Consider the following 14,685-nt stretch of genomic DNA (forward strand, 5'->3'; position numbering starts at 1 on the left):
CAGGGCCTAGTTATATGCAGGATCGCATCCTGCCCCACACATCCCTACGACCAATTCGCGCACACAGAGAGGGACTTCTCCGGGTGCCGTCCGCCAAACAGTGTCGGGGGGCGACACCCAGGAGCAGAGCCTTCTCTGTGATGGGCCCAGCCCTGTGGAATGACCTCCCCCGTGACATCAGGATTACTTCCGATCTCCGCTCCTTCCGTGTACAGCTGAAGACCCACCTCTTTCAATTATCCGGCCTGGCTCAATCGCAATCGTAATTTTCCCATTCCTCCAAACTGTTTTTTAAATTGTCCTTAAATATTAATTTTTTGGGTTTTTACAATTGGGGTATTTTAAAGCTGATTTTTAACTGTCTATTGATGTAATTTGTTTCCTCCTCCGTGTATGTATGTGTGTTGTGTATGTATGTACGTTTGGTGTTGTTATATATTTTTTATGTTTTATGCTCCATTGTACGCCGCCCCGAGTCCTACTTGGAAAGGGAGCGGCTAATAAATCCAAATTTATTATTTATTATTATTATTATTGTGTTTTAAAGGCCTGCGGTCTGCCCATGCGCCTGCCAGGAAAATGTTGGGGCCGTTTGCAGAGCGTGCGTGGCTCCGGAAGGGAGACTGGCGCGAAAGACTCGCTGTCGGAGGGCAGCATGTAGCCGACCAGTTTTTGGCGCTCTTCGGCGGCGCTGCGGCTTGGATCTGGCCCGAGATTCAACAGCAACGTTGTGGGTGGTATTTCCCAGCTCCTGTGGCTGTGATGGTCGCCCGGCACGCCCGCAGCTCCGGGAATATGACCAGGGCACCAGGCCCGCGGGAAGGGAGAGAGGACGTCCCATGGGGCTCTCCCTGTCCACTGAGGATAGGCACGAGACCTTCCGTCTGGGCGCAGCCTCCAATTTAAGTTTAAAATAGCCAATTGATCGAATTTAAGTTCAAATTTACCTTGTCTCGTTGATTTTGGTCAGAATTCGTCAAATTTTCCTATCTAGAGAACGAAAACACAGTGCTTGGACCAAAAGACTGAGAGGAAACTGGGAACCAATAGGAGAGACAGAAGGTTAAGAAGTTTTCTCTCAGTCTAATGGACCAATCAGGCTGTGTTAAACCCTCACATGACCCCTCCCTCTACTCTACTGGAAAAGCTTTGTTTTACCAGCAATCACAGTGGAAGTTTGGTTTTAGTGACATGGATCTACAATCTGAAAGCAGCCAAGTTATCTAGAGGTCCCTTTAACGGCAATGTTTATGGGAGTCACACTTCATTTGTGCAATGCGCTAGGCAAAAAATTCTTTCAAATATTTACACACTCCTCGTTTCCAAGAATATGCCATTCATATCTGATCTAATTTCATTTTGGAGATGGAGTGGATCACATATTGGTACATAAATGTCTCTCCACCCTCATACACCCCTCCACCATATCTTACCACCCCAAACTGAGAGGAAATTATGTTTCTCTAATTGAAGTAATAGATCAGGGGTGTCACACTCAAGGCCTGCAGGTTGGATCCAGCCTGCGGGGCCATCCTGGAAACTGTAAGGGTATTATAGTTTTTAGTCAAGTATTACTTGATATTAGTATGTTGAAATTTTTAGGCCTGTTAGATTTTAATTTACAAAATTAGATGCAATACACTATTATACTAAAGAACAATGCGATTTGAATTGTATGTATCGTAATTTTATATTACACATAAAATACAGCAATAGACCTTGTAACAGAAATAAAAGTTACTACAATATGTATTCTGATCCAGATAGTACCTTCATGCCAAACTCTATTATCCATTGTGAATTTGCCTGCCATTTTAAAGGTACTTAGAGTGGAGGATATCACTCAAAGGTGATGAGGTACCCTGATATCACTAAGGCAGTGTTTCCCAACCTTGGCGACTTTAAGTCCTGTGGACTTCAACTCCCAGAATCCCCCAGCCAGCTATGCTGGCTGGGGGATTCTGGGAGTTGAAGTCCACAGGACTTAAAGTCGCCAAGGTTGGGAAACACTGCACTAAGGTACAGCGTGGGTGGCACATGAGACACTGCCCAGAGGCTCAAAAGCCTTTATTGGCACACCACACATGTTAAACCACTGGCACCCAACACCTGATTGGCATCCTTTCCAGGGGTGGGTTGCTACCACCATTACTGCGGGTTTAGTGCAAAAAGAATTTGTGTGCACGCCAAACGTACGCTTTGCGTGCATGCACATTTACATCAAAAAAAAGGTCTGTGTATGCACAGAACGTTAGAAAAGGGGGAAAAAACACATTTCTGCAATGGAGATTGTTCCATGCATGACTAGAACCAAAAATCAAAATGGCGCTGACAATAGAACCAGTTTGGGTGCATGGGCGGCCGATTTACTATCTACTTGGCTGAACCAGTAGGAACCCACCTCTGATCCTCTTCCATGAACCCCCATCCCCTGGGCCCCCGAAGCACACCATGCTCCAGGGCTTTGTGGAAAATGTCTGGAAGTCAATGGATGGATTGCTTTGGGTCCCCTCCCCAAAAAAGACAGACCCACAAGAAGGCTGTGAGGAATTTAACTAGCATTGCCTGAGAAAGCCTAAGAAAGCTAAATTTTGGATGGATATTTGGATTCTTGGATATTGGAGAGTTGTTGGGAAAAGATGGGAAACCATGGTTCCTTGTTTCTTATTTGGGAAAGCTGGATTGTGTCTTGGTCCCCCCCCCCCAATCAAAGACACTGAAAGGCAGCCCTGAAAATATCAGAATCTGATCAGAAATGGAGATAGCTTAACTAAAGAGATTAAGTAGCTTTGTGGCTGTTAGACCAGCTTTGGAGTGATGGTGGATTGCTTGTTTTTTCCTCTAGCCACAATTCACCAGGTTCATCCCTGAAATGATTTCTCAACTCCACCTACAAGCTGCTCGAATGCTATGCATGTTTGAAAGTACATACCTGTGTCAGCAACCTTTCTCCGCACATAGAAGGGTTCTCACTGATGCATACCTCCACTCTCTCCTGAGAGGTCTCTGGAGAGGAGGAGGGGCTTGTGGGGAAGCAGCATGAGGGAAGGCTGCCCCAACGAGCTAGCATCCTTACCATGCATAATTGGAAACAGGGACTCCCTTTCGAGAAGGGCAAGACTCCCACATGCAGGACCAGGGAGCACTGCTCCCCTGCCGCCGCCTCCTGCTGTCCAGAGATCTGTTAAGGCAGAAGTTGGACTCAGAGGAAACTGCTTCCTGCAAAGTTTCTCCTCCATGTTTCCACACACAACAGCACCGTCCTCCGACTCCTCCTTTGCTGGGAGGGTACACTACACAGGGAAATGTCAATGACGTCTGGGATTGGGAGAAGAATGTCTCCGTTGGCGTGCTGTGCACACACACACATCATTCCAAGCTAGGAGACTTTTATCCACATCTGAGCTTATAAACTGCCAATCATGCCTGGGTTTAGGAAGAAGGTCCTCTTCTTCCTATGTTGATGAAGGTCCCCAAACTTGGAATGTATATGTGTGCGCGCAAGCACTTGGCTGCTAGCAATTTGGGGAGGCAAGGAACTTGTGGGGTGCCAAATTGTCCCCACATCAAGTTAGCCGGTATGACTTGTTCTGTCCAGACCCAGCTGTCCCAAGTCAGCCATGCCCAGTGAGTGGCGTCAAGCTGATCACACCCATCCAGCTGGTCACGCCCATCCAATTGGCCATGCCCAGTGAATGGGGTCAAGCTGGCCATGCCCACTCAGTTGTCCATGCCGACCCAATGAGCGGTGTCAAGCTGGCCACACCAACCCAGTCAGCCACATCCACCCAGTCAGCTATGCACGCACCCCGTGAGGTCAACCACAGCCTTGATGCGGCCCTCAATGAAATTCTGCAATAGTTTGACACCCCTGCAAGAGATACTTATTATGGTTTTTTTAAAAAAGAAACTATATTTCAGAAAAATTAAGTTAATTATGCCAATAATGACACTGTTAGGCTACTTTTAATTTCATTACTAGGAATTTTTTTCATCTTCTTGACACAAGCAGATGTTAGTAACACACAAAATGTATGGATTTGACTTCCATATTTTAAAAATATAAGCCACTTACTATTTCTTGATTGAAAATCTGGATCTTTAACAGGCTCTGTGATTATTCTTAGAAGTCCATCTGCTTTATAGGAATAATGTTCCACTAGCTGTCATTTGGATAGAATGAAATACCAGTAGCAGCAATTAAACAAAAACAAATGCATGTACAAGCTATTAAATGTTTAGTTCCAGCCCACAACTAAAATTTTGGATTATAATTTCTACTTAATACTGCACATAAATAACAAGCAGGAACAAGCAGGACTGGAAATAACTTGGCAATTTTATAAGAAGGTGAGAACTTCTGATAAGTAATTTTATTAAAATTAGAAAGCTATCATGAAAAAAAATTGCAGCATTTCAAGTACAAGGGCTGTTTATAGAATAACTATTCCATTTTTTGTATTATGTTATATTGTTCATTCTTTTTAATGGACTACTTGGCTTCTTCTTGGAGCAGGAGGTCCAATTTCTGCCAATCTTGTTTTGATAACTATGTGATATCAGATTGTTTTCTTCTAAAGTATGTGAGATTTACTCATAATAAAATTTAAATAGCCTTGCTGAGCTACATATATGTCTCTCTTTTCCTCCAACCATTGACTTAAATGGTTGATTTCTGCAGACATTAAACTTGTACACCCCAAGATTAGAAATATGATGAGGCAACATCATATTCATTTGCTAATATGCAAACTATCTCATATGGGAAAAGAATATGTAAATAAGCATTAGAAAATTAGATTGTATGGACCAAACTGCTGTACATTTTGCATGTTTGATCAAAATAAACTTCTAATCTCATTAAAGAACTATGTATTTAAAAACAAACCGCCCAGAGAAAGTAACAATTTGGCTTGTTTACTACTCTTTTAACCCAGTTTTCTGCAGACAGAATAATAGTACAGGTAGTCCTCAACTTACAACAGTTCATTTAGTGACCGTTCAAAGTTACAAAAACATTGAAAAAAATGACTTATGACCATTTTTCACACTTATGACTGTTGCAGCATCCCCATGCTCATGTGATTTACATTCAGCTGCTTAACAACTGACTCATATTTATGACCATTGCAGTGTTCTGGGTCATGTGATCATCTTTTTGCGACCTTCTGATAAGCCAAGTCAGTGGGGAAACCTGATTCACTTAACAACCATGTTACTAATTTACTTTACTTTACTTTTACTTTTATTTAGATTTTTATACCGCCCCCTCTCCCCAAAGGGACTCGGGGCGTTGTACAGTCAAATAAAACACATCAATAAATAGAAAATACAAACACAAAGAGGAGGCAATAAGAAACTGTACATATCTGAAGTAAAGTAGTTAAAAGCAATATTTAAATACCCTAAAAATACCCAATTAAAATATCTGCCAGGAGGTAGAATAAAACTATAAATGGGCCAGGCCGGCTAAACGGAACAGGTGAGTCTTCAGTTTTTGTCGAAAGGAGCGGAAGTCGGTGGTGGTTCTGATATCGGGGGGGGGGGAGGTCATTCCAGAGGGTTGGGCCCATCACAGAGAAGGCTCTACTCCTAGGCGCCGCCCGTTGGCATTGATTAGTGGACGGCACCCGGAGGAGTCCTTCCCTGTGAGAGCGAATCGGTCGCAGGGAAGTGTGTGGTAGGATGCGATCCCGCAAGTACCTAGGTCCTGAGCCATGGAGCGCTTTAAAGATAGTAATTAACACCTTGAAACGCACTCGAAAGACCACAGGCAGCCAGTGCAGCTCGCGCAGGAGCGGTGTTACATGGGAGTACCTAGTACTCCCCATAATAGCCCGCGCGGCTGCGTTCTGGACTAGCTGCAGTCTTCGAGCACGTCCCAAGGGAAGCCCCATGTAGAGGGCATTGCAGTAGTCCAATTTAGCAACTGCAGTGATTCAGTTAACAACATAAACATGTATATAACCAGCAAACAAGTAAAATAGTTAAGTGAATACCAGTCAACATACCTGACATAAAGTATCAAATTTCTTTCCATCTGGTATTGAAAGTTTTCCTTTCTTGTCTCTATCAATGCGATAATGTGCTACCTTGCCTTCATTGAGTAAACAAAGCGCATAGGATCCACTGTTATCTCTTTCCCTAATCCTAAAAAGTGAAATAATAATAACAAGGTAAATTATAATCTATTTAAAGAGAAGGGCTATGAAAATCTAACTTAATATTCATGGAAAAACATGTTGGAACAGATTGCCCAAACTACAACTGCTCCAGCCACCAGTAGATAAACAAGGACGATTATTATGTGGTTCAGACTGAGGTTTTTTTTTTTAAAAAGAATGAATAGTTTATTTTAAAAGGAAAAGGAGAAAAAAAAATAGAAATTGCAAATTACACGGAAAAGTTTGCAAAATAATGTTAAGATAATATTAAAATGAAAGCAGAACTTATTCCACTGAAAGAAACATCTCAAATGTTATCCTTATATAGCCATTTATAATCGGATCAAAGCAATTATAAAGATAGTTTCATGACATTTTAATACTTTAGCAGTTTCAATACTCTTATATTTAATTATTATTAAAAATAATTTAAAAATAAAATTTAAAGATCTACCTACTGAAAATAAACCATCAGTTTAAGGTAAAGGTTAGGGTTTGGGTTAGACTCTAGGGGGCAGCACTCATCTCTGTTTCAAAGCTGAAGAGCCAGCGCTGTCTAAAGACATTTCCGTGGTCATGTGGCTGGCATGACTAAATGCCGAAGACGCATGGGACACTGTTACCTTCCCCCAAAGGTGGTTCCTATTTTTCTACTTGCATTTTTACATGCTTTTGAATTGCTAGGTTGGCAGAAGCTGGGACAAGTAAAGGAAGCTCACTCCATTACGCGGTGCTAGGGATTCAAACCGCCAAACTGCCGACCTTTCTGATTGATGAGCTCAGCGTCTTAGCCACTGAGCCACCATGTCCCTCATCTTGCTTTAAAGAACACTTATTTTAAGAGAAGCTAAATCTCAGATATGGCAGCAAGCTATCAACAGAATGAAATGTGATTTACAAAATATCCTGGCAGCAAATATCATATATAAAGACAGTTCAATCTATTTTATATGTTTATGTAAAATTTAGCAATACCTAACAGGAAAATAACTGGTAGCAAACAAAAGTCAGTATTTATAATTTGCTTCATCCTGCAGTTGATCATTTGCCACAAAAATTAACCACCAGATATGATAAAACATTCCAACTTGATTCTTACATTTTCAAAAAGTTTCTGAATATATATGCCTATTTTAGAAATCACCACTGGGCTAATATAAAAAAATATCATTTTTATCTTAGTGTATTATCACTTATAGTAATTTGATGTTTGTCTTCCATGACTAGATTGTATTGCTCATTTGTAGATACTGAAACCATGAAAAGTTTTATTTTGGAGTGAGGGAAATAAATAGGAAAAATAACAAATGATTTCTCTAGGCAATCTCTCCCATGTCTGATCTGTTCCTCTCTCCCCATCTTGCAGAATAGAGAGATTGGAAAAGAAGAGATTACGAGAGAGTAAGTGGCAAACAGTAGGGAATATATCTATCAAGAACAATCTATTTAGCTTTACAATATCCGTAAGAAAAGATATTAATATCTACAAAGTGTTTTATCCTAACTGTAACATCATGATGTTTTATAGCAATCTACTGTACCTCGATCTAATGCCTTCTAAATGCTTTGGGAAAAAATTGCACTTTAATATACCCGAATGACACCAAATAAGGAGGATTATCATCCAAATTGGTTTCATTTTTACTTATTCTCTTCCACCAAATCATGTTCTGAGAAGGTTAAAAGTTCTAAAATAAGGAAAAATGAAGGCTACTTAAAAAATGTACTGATTTATATTCCTACTGTGATCACAATCTGTAAAAAAATATAACTAATGTGATCTTAATACATTGTTTCCAAGCTTCCATGAATGATTAATATATTCCAGTTCCTGATTTACTATCATTCTGTGTATTTTTGATTAACCTTTTAATAGTTTAGTTCTAATAAAAAAGACAGGATGTACAAATAGATCAGAATATTTTTATCTGCAAATTACAGCATTTTTCTGTATTTACAGAATTTAGACTTTCACACAATCCAGGTTTGGTTTTCAGGATACTAGAAAAGAGTTTTATAATAAAACCACATATTATGCAGCTCATCTGATTTATTATATTGGTCTGTTACTTATTTAGTAAATTATTAGAGATCTGTTATTAAGATCACAGTAGGTATAGTTGCCTATCTCTTGGGGCTACTGTAATCTGCTTTCTAAATGGTAGATGAAACCTCTGAACGGTAACTTTTCACTTGATTATCCTCAGCAAGTAAGATTTGTTTCAGGTTATTAGGTAATTTATTATTTTTTCTTTCAAGCTAGAATACTGGTAATAATTGATAAGGGAGATCGTGCTGTTGCATTTTGGGTCAAGTCTTCATTCTTCTTTTCCTGAAAACAGTTCTATTTTTGTTTTCTTCAACCAGGGTAGCTTCTATGACTGTGGACTTCAAGAGTTTTCAGCAACAGTCAGGCTAGCTATAGAATTCTAGTCACAGAAGGACTTTTCTTAGGTCAAGCTTAGAGTAACTTTGTAAACAGCGCAGCAAAAAGAAAGACAATGCTTTTAGATATGAGTTCAAAGTATGTAATGCTAATCTAAAAATAATACTGCAGAACGAAAGAAGATTAAAGAGTACATGATAACGTATGGGACAATACCTACTTTGAAAAATTGTATAAATGGTATAAACATGGTCAGAAAGCATAGCAAACTAACTATAGTTTTAGAGAAAAGGATATGGAAATATTTGTGAAATTCAATATCTTTCAATGTAAAATGAGTGACAGAGGGAGAAATAGTATTAGTATTTTTATTTCTCTTAACAGCAATAAGTAATATTGTGGTTAAGAGTTTTGATGTCACAATGGTTTCTTCTATTAAACAGAATGAAGAAAGCATCATTTTCATGCAAAAATTAAGCCAGGCCATAGTCTACTTATTTCAGGATTTACTTTTTCAAACCAATCCTCTGGATGCACAAAAGGAGAGCATGAACTAGTTCTCTAGTTGTTCATCCAGGTTCTGACATTCAATGACCAAATGAACTATGAACTAACTTAAATATGGACTGATTTAGCTACAGAGATTATAACCACCACCTACCATTAATTTGTCCATTTTATTTTTAGAGACGGTGATAGTGTATGAAAAAGTTGTTTCAGCTCCACAATCGGTGGACATGACATTCTTTATACTGTAAAGAACTGATCATGCCCCTGTAATCATGAATGCTGTTTTAAATAAACATTGGAACTGCAATGACTGACATTAAAAAGAAATGTTGGAATGGTTAAAAACATTGTTTTGATATTTTTCCTACTCTTCTTCTGTTTTTTTTAGCATTGTCATAGAACTTGTAGGAAAAAAGGTGTACTTACAAAAATTTCCCATTGGTCTTTGTACCCAGAAGTAGGCGTTGTTCTGAATCCCCCCGAGATATCATCCCATGGAACCAGGGCATTTTCAAGTGGGCAGTTGTAGCAATCAGTTTCTCCAGTTGTGGTTTCTGACTAATAATTGCTTGCTCAAGGGCATGTCCCTTTATAGTTGACAGGAGGGCAAAGAATGTAAGAATACAATATAGTTAGTTGATGTAGAAATGGTTTTGACATAAACAGAGCAGTTTACTATGATTTTAAAGTATAAACATTCTGAGTGTAGAACTTTCAGCGTAACTTTTAGAGATCATCTGAATGTCTGGCTTGCCCTGAGAGAAATTTACCTCACTAATCTTTTTCTGAGGAGTTGAAAATATGATATTGCTCTCAACCATCATTGGTTCACTGCAAGGGCAGTCTGTCCATTTTTTTCCCTTGTCCCTTAATAAAAGTGGTGTTTTCTAACTTCTGCCTGCACAAGCAGTACTGTGAAATGATTGTGATATTATAAACCCTGACAGAGATGGTGTAAAGTCATAATAAATAATGCAAATAAAATTTAAAATAACTGAGAAATGAATTACAAAATCATTAAACAAGAATTTTGAAATTCATATTTAAAGTTGGATATCAGCCAACTTTACCAGTTTAGGTAATCACCTAGACTATGGTGACAAAGCAGTGAAATAAATGCTAGAGAATATGAGTTTGCAGAAAAACTAAATTAATACTTTGTACCTGCCTTTGCTGTAGAACAAGGGTGTCAAACTCGTGGCCCAAGGGCCGGATGTGTCCTGGGCTGGCCACACCAACCCCTGGTTTAGCAAAGGGAGGGGGAAGTCACATGATGATATGATGCCACAAGTTTGACAACCCTGCTGTAGAAGATATATACTCTTTGATTTATAACCATTCATTTATTGATCATTCAAAGTTATGATGGGCTGAAAAAAACTGACTTACAGCCAGTCCTCATATTTATCACATTGCAGCACCTCTGTAGTTGCATGATCAAAATTCGGGCACTTGGCAACTGACAGATATTTATGAAAGTTGCAATTTCCCATTGTCACATGATCGCCATTTGCAACCTTCATAAGGGGCCTCCGACAAGCAAAGTCAACGGGAGAATTTGGGTTCACTTAACAACTGTGGTGATACAGTTAATGACTGCAGCAAAAAAAAGTTCTAACATTGGGTGCGACTTACTTAAGAACTGCCTCACTTATCGATGAAAGTTCTGGTCCCTACTGGGGTCATAAGTTGAGAACTACTTGTTGGAATGATACCTGAACCTGTACTGACTTTCCCAGGGTAGAAATTGGGTACATCCAAAGCACACTGTATTATCAGAAGATGTTCTAGCACAGGGGTGTCCAAACTTGGGAACTTTAAGACTTGTGGACTTCAACTCCCAGAATTCCCCAGCCAGCATAGCTGGCTGGGGAATTCTGGGAATTGAAGTCCACAAGTCTTAAAATTCCCAAGTTTGGATACCCCTGTTCTACCACATCCTAAAGATTAGAGTCTATCAAGGGTTACAAATTTTAGCATGTCCCAAATACCAGCTGCACAGAAACATCAGTAAGACAGCAGCCCAGACACATTTGGTTGGACACCGTGAAAAAGGAAATGCTGGACCAAGATGGATCTTAGTCGGCTCCAACAGGAATGTTTTTATGAGAACAAATTTGAAACATGGAGAATAATGCAATATATCTGAAAGTAAAAAAATATGTGAATAAATGTTGCCTGGAAATAACATGGTCAATGTTTCCAAAATGACCAATTGATTTACATGTATGTATAACTGGAACATTCCAGGTATTCTGAAATCCATTCTCAAATTAAAAGAAAAAATGTGCTACCCAGCAATAGTAGTATGTTAATTAGGGAGTGCAACAAGCATGCTATTACAAGTTGTGGTTTTAGTCATTAAGAGAGAAACTCCAGTTTCCATCATTGACTTGCTTGTCAGAAGCTGCGGAGGAATGTCACAAATGATGATTACGGTACATGACCTTGGAATGCTGCAATTGTAATAAATATATGGTGGTTGTCAAGTGTCTGGATTTTAATCATGTGATTATGGGATACTATGACAGTCATTACTGTGAGGACTGATGATAAGTCACTTTTTCAGTGCTGTTGGGACTTCGAAAGGTTGCTAAATGGATGATTTTAACTTGAGGATGTCTATACTGAACAAATACAGTATAGGAACCAACTTCAATTTCCATTCCAAAACTGAAGAAAAATTGGACATCCTAGCTTTGTCCACATATATGACATGGTCTTGGCTACTTGACCAACTATAGCCACTATCCTCCCAAAAGCAAAAGAGGAAAAACTACAGAAAAGGAATCCCAAAGGTGCTTTTTCAAGAGGCAACTGGCGTTTCTGTTTTTTTCTTTGAAGATGTTTCGCTTCTCATCCAAGAAGCTTCTTCAGCTCTGAGGAAACTTCTTGGATGAGAAGCGAAACATCTTCAAAGAAAAACCAGAAATGCCAATTGCCATGGTTGCCAAATGCCAATTGCCACGGTTGAAAAAGCATCTTTGGGACAACCGTGACTGAGAATCTCCATAGATGTACAGAAAAGGACAAAAAAAAATTCTTACATATAAATTCCAGGTTTGTTTAACGTATTCTTTGATTAGATTTTCCTTCAAGTCCTCAAATTGACTTGTCTTTGGTTCCACTCCTGGCGGGCGATTACATGGTTTCCTGAGTAAACATACGAGACCATCGATTTCATCTGAGTGGTAGTCAATGAGTTCCACAGGACTCCGGTGGGATTTCCCTCCAGTAATAGCATAAGTGCCATTAATTTCCCTCTCAATGGTATAATGATAAACCTTTCCATTGTTTGCCAGAGACAAAGCAAAACCACCCAGATAGTTTCGGCTCTGTCGCAGTAAGTACAGTCCATTGTTTAGTCCTCCTTGCAACAGATAATCTTCAGCCTCTTCACGTGTGATGTTGCCAAAAAAATAGGATAGGTGGCTAACAGAATCATAACTTGCCATTTTTCTCCCACTACTTCTCTTTGCTTGTCTGCTTTTGAGGCTATATTACACCTAGAAAGATGTTTTTTTAAAAAACAAAAGAAGTTAGTGACGCTTTTGTATAAATGTATGTTATTCTGTATGCTACCTCGATGATCTTATTGAAACCTGGAGATGGAAATATATTTACAATGCGATCATGAGTTGAGAGATAATCAACGAATCATAATCATAAAAATCAAAGGGAAACAATATTTTTACCGCCAACAATATGCTCGTAATGCTCTGGTACAGGAGTAAGCAATGCAGTGCCAGAAAATAAACACGAAAGAGAAAGCATTCTGTGCAGAGGTGGTTCGCCCTTGTTCGGGCAAACCAGCAATGGTGGCGGGAGGCTCCACCCACCTGCCCAGATGTCATCACGGATGCTCTGTGCATTCCGAACGGGTAGCGAAGGTAAGAGAAAACCATTACTGATTCTGTGGCTTCTGAAATGCCTTCCAACACTTTAATAATACTTTCACTCTTGGTCAAAAGAGGGAAGGGACTTATAATAGAACAAGTACCCCACATGAGCAAAAACTGATTCCAGCAGCTTAAGGATAACCTGACAGGAGCTTAGGAGATAGTAGAACCTTTTCCATTCTTAAGTGTCCCAGCTGAATTCCACTTTTGTTAAGTCGATGAAAAATATGCACCATTGCAAACATTTGTGTGTTGAATTATTTTTCCATCATCTGCTTATCATTCAAATGGCTGTATGTAGACTATATATTCAAATATATAACATGACGTTCCCTTCAGCTCTTCTATCTCCTCAGGAAAAGCATTCAGGAAAATATTACTAAATTTCTTTTTTAACTAAAACTCCTGGCTAGCCCTGGCCCACTTCTTATCTCAATGCTTCTTCTGCCAACTTCTTTGCCCACATAATTTGCTTCAGTTTTTTAAAATATTTATTTAGCTGAAAGTTTCCCAAATCCCTTTATGTCTTTTTCTTTTCAACATTCCATTGAACTGGAAATAATTTTTAAAATTTATTGACAAGACTTCCGGTTCCGGCGGCTACGGCGACAGGCAAGCCTTTGCCTGCTCCCGCTCTCCCGGTGGGCTTCCCCCGCTTCTGGGGGGGCACAGGACGCCCCGGAGAGGTGTCCTGCCGAGGGAACGGCTCGCGGAGGGTCCTGGCGTCGGCGTCGGCTGGCGGGGGCTTCTCCGCTTCGTTCTAGGCACCGGGGAGCAGTCTCGGAGGGCGCCCGTGTGCGCGCGCCTCGCCCCATGCCGATCGGAGAACGTGCTATTGAACGAAGCAGCGGCAATGTGGTGAGAGGCTTCCCTTCTCCATTCCCTCTATCTTGAATTTATGGACTTTTCAGCATCTTTTTTTAAAAAAAAAGTTAAACTTTCGGACTTTTGCTAGAGGTGCGGCTAGAGGGAGGGGGATTTCCCCCCCTCCCTTGGACAAGCGGCTTGAGAAGATTTTGCTTTCGCCCTCAGGGGAAGGAGGAGGGGGGAGAGCCAACTAATGATGCCTCACCCTCATAAAAGTGACTTTCATTGGACTTAGCTCCAGAATCTATGGGTGAACTGAGAACTTTCTGAACTTTTAAAACTTTATTACGCCTCTGAGCCCAAAGCTGGCAGGGCAAGATGGCACACTTCCGTTGTCTTCATGAACTGTGAAACCTGACTCCACCTTTAAAATTCAGGCTTCCGGTCTTTGTCTCCGAGTCACCCAGAGGAATCTCTTGTGGATTGTTTTTTTCTGAACTCTTTGGGAAAAAATTTTCATCTATTGCTAGACTGACTAAAGAAATCCCCATCTGTTTGGATCCTCTGCCTTCTGGATTCGCCTGCCTGCTCTACTTCTCCAGCTGCCCAGTCTCTATTTTGACTGATTTCCTTGCTTTAAAAACCATGTCTTCAAAAAGACCACCTCCTGGAAAGCCTGGATTTGCTACTTCTGCCTCAACGTCTGCAACGTCTAGCCCAGCTACACAGTCAAAGATAACAGAACTGATGCAACCCAAGACTACAGAGATAGACTTTCAACAAATGCTTCAACAAATTCTACAGGGCCAGGAGGAAATTAAGAAACAGTTAAGGGAAATGAAAGATGAAATTAAGCAGAACCAAGCCCAAATCTTTAAGAACTCACAGAGACTGGACCTTGTGGAGGGTGGGGTGGCGG

General features: G+C 40.2%; 1 protein-coding gene across 5 annotated transcripts in view; it reads right to left on the bottom strand.

Annotated features, from left to right (window-relative positions):
* SYK (spleen associated tyrosine kinase) overlaps window positions 1–14,685 on the bottom strand; it is a 55,586-nt gene that overhangs the window by 30,753 nt on the left and 10,148 nt on the right. For all 5 annotated transcript variants that reach the window (XM_081941633.1, XM_081941630.1, XM_081941632.1 and 2 more), the window contains 4 exons: window positions 12,108–12,566; window positions 9,487–9,647; window positions 6,012–6,150; window positions 4,076–4,163 (listed from right to left, as the gene is read on the bottom strand). In XM_081941633.1, coding sequence (XP_081797759.1) covers window positions 4,076–4,163; window positions 6,012–6,150; window positions 9,487–9,647; window positions 12,108–12,515 — 796 coding nt within the window. In that variant the 5' untranslated portion in view covers window positions 12,516–12,566. The remainder of the gene's footprint in view (window positions 1–4,075; window positions 4,164–6,011; window positions 6,151–9,486; window positions 9,648–12,107; window positions 12,567–14,685) is intronic.

The sequence above is a fragment of the Natrix helvetica genome (genome assembly GCF_964273705.1).
Source record: "Natrix helvetica genome assembly, chromosome: 2".
Classification (NCBI taxonomy): Eukaryota; Metazoa; Chordata; class Lepidosauria; order Squamata; family Natricidae; genus Natrix; species Natrix helvetica.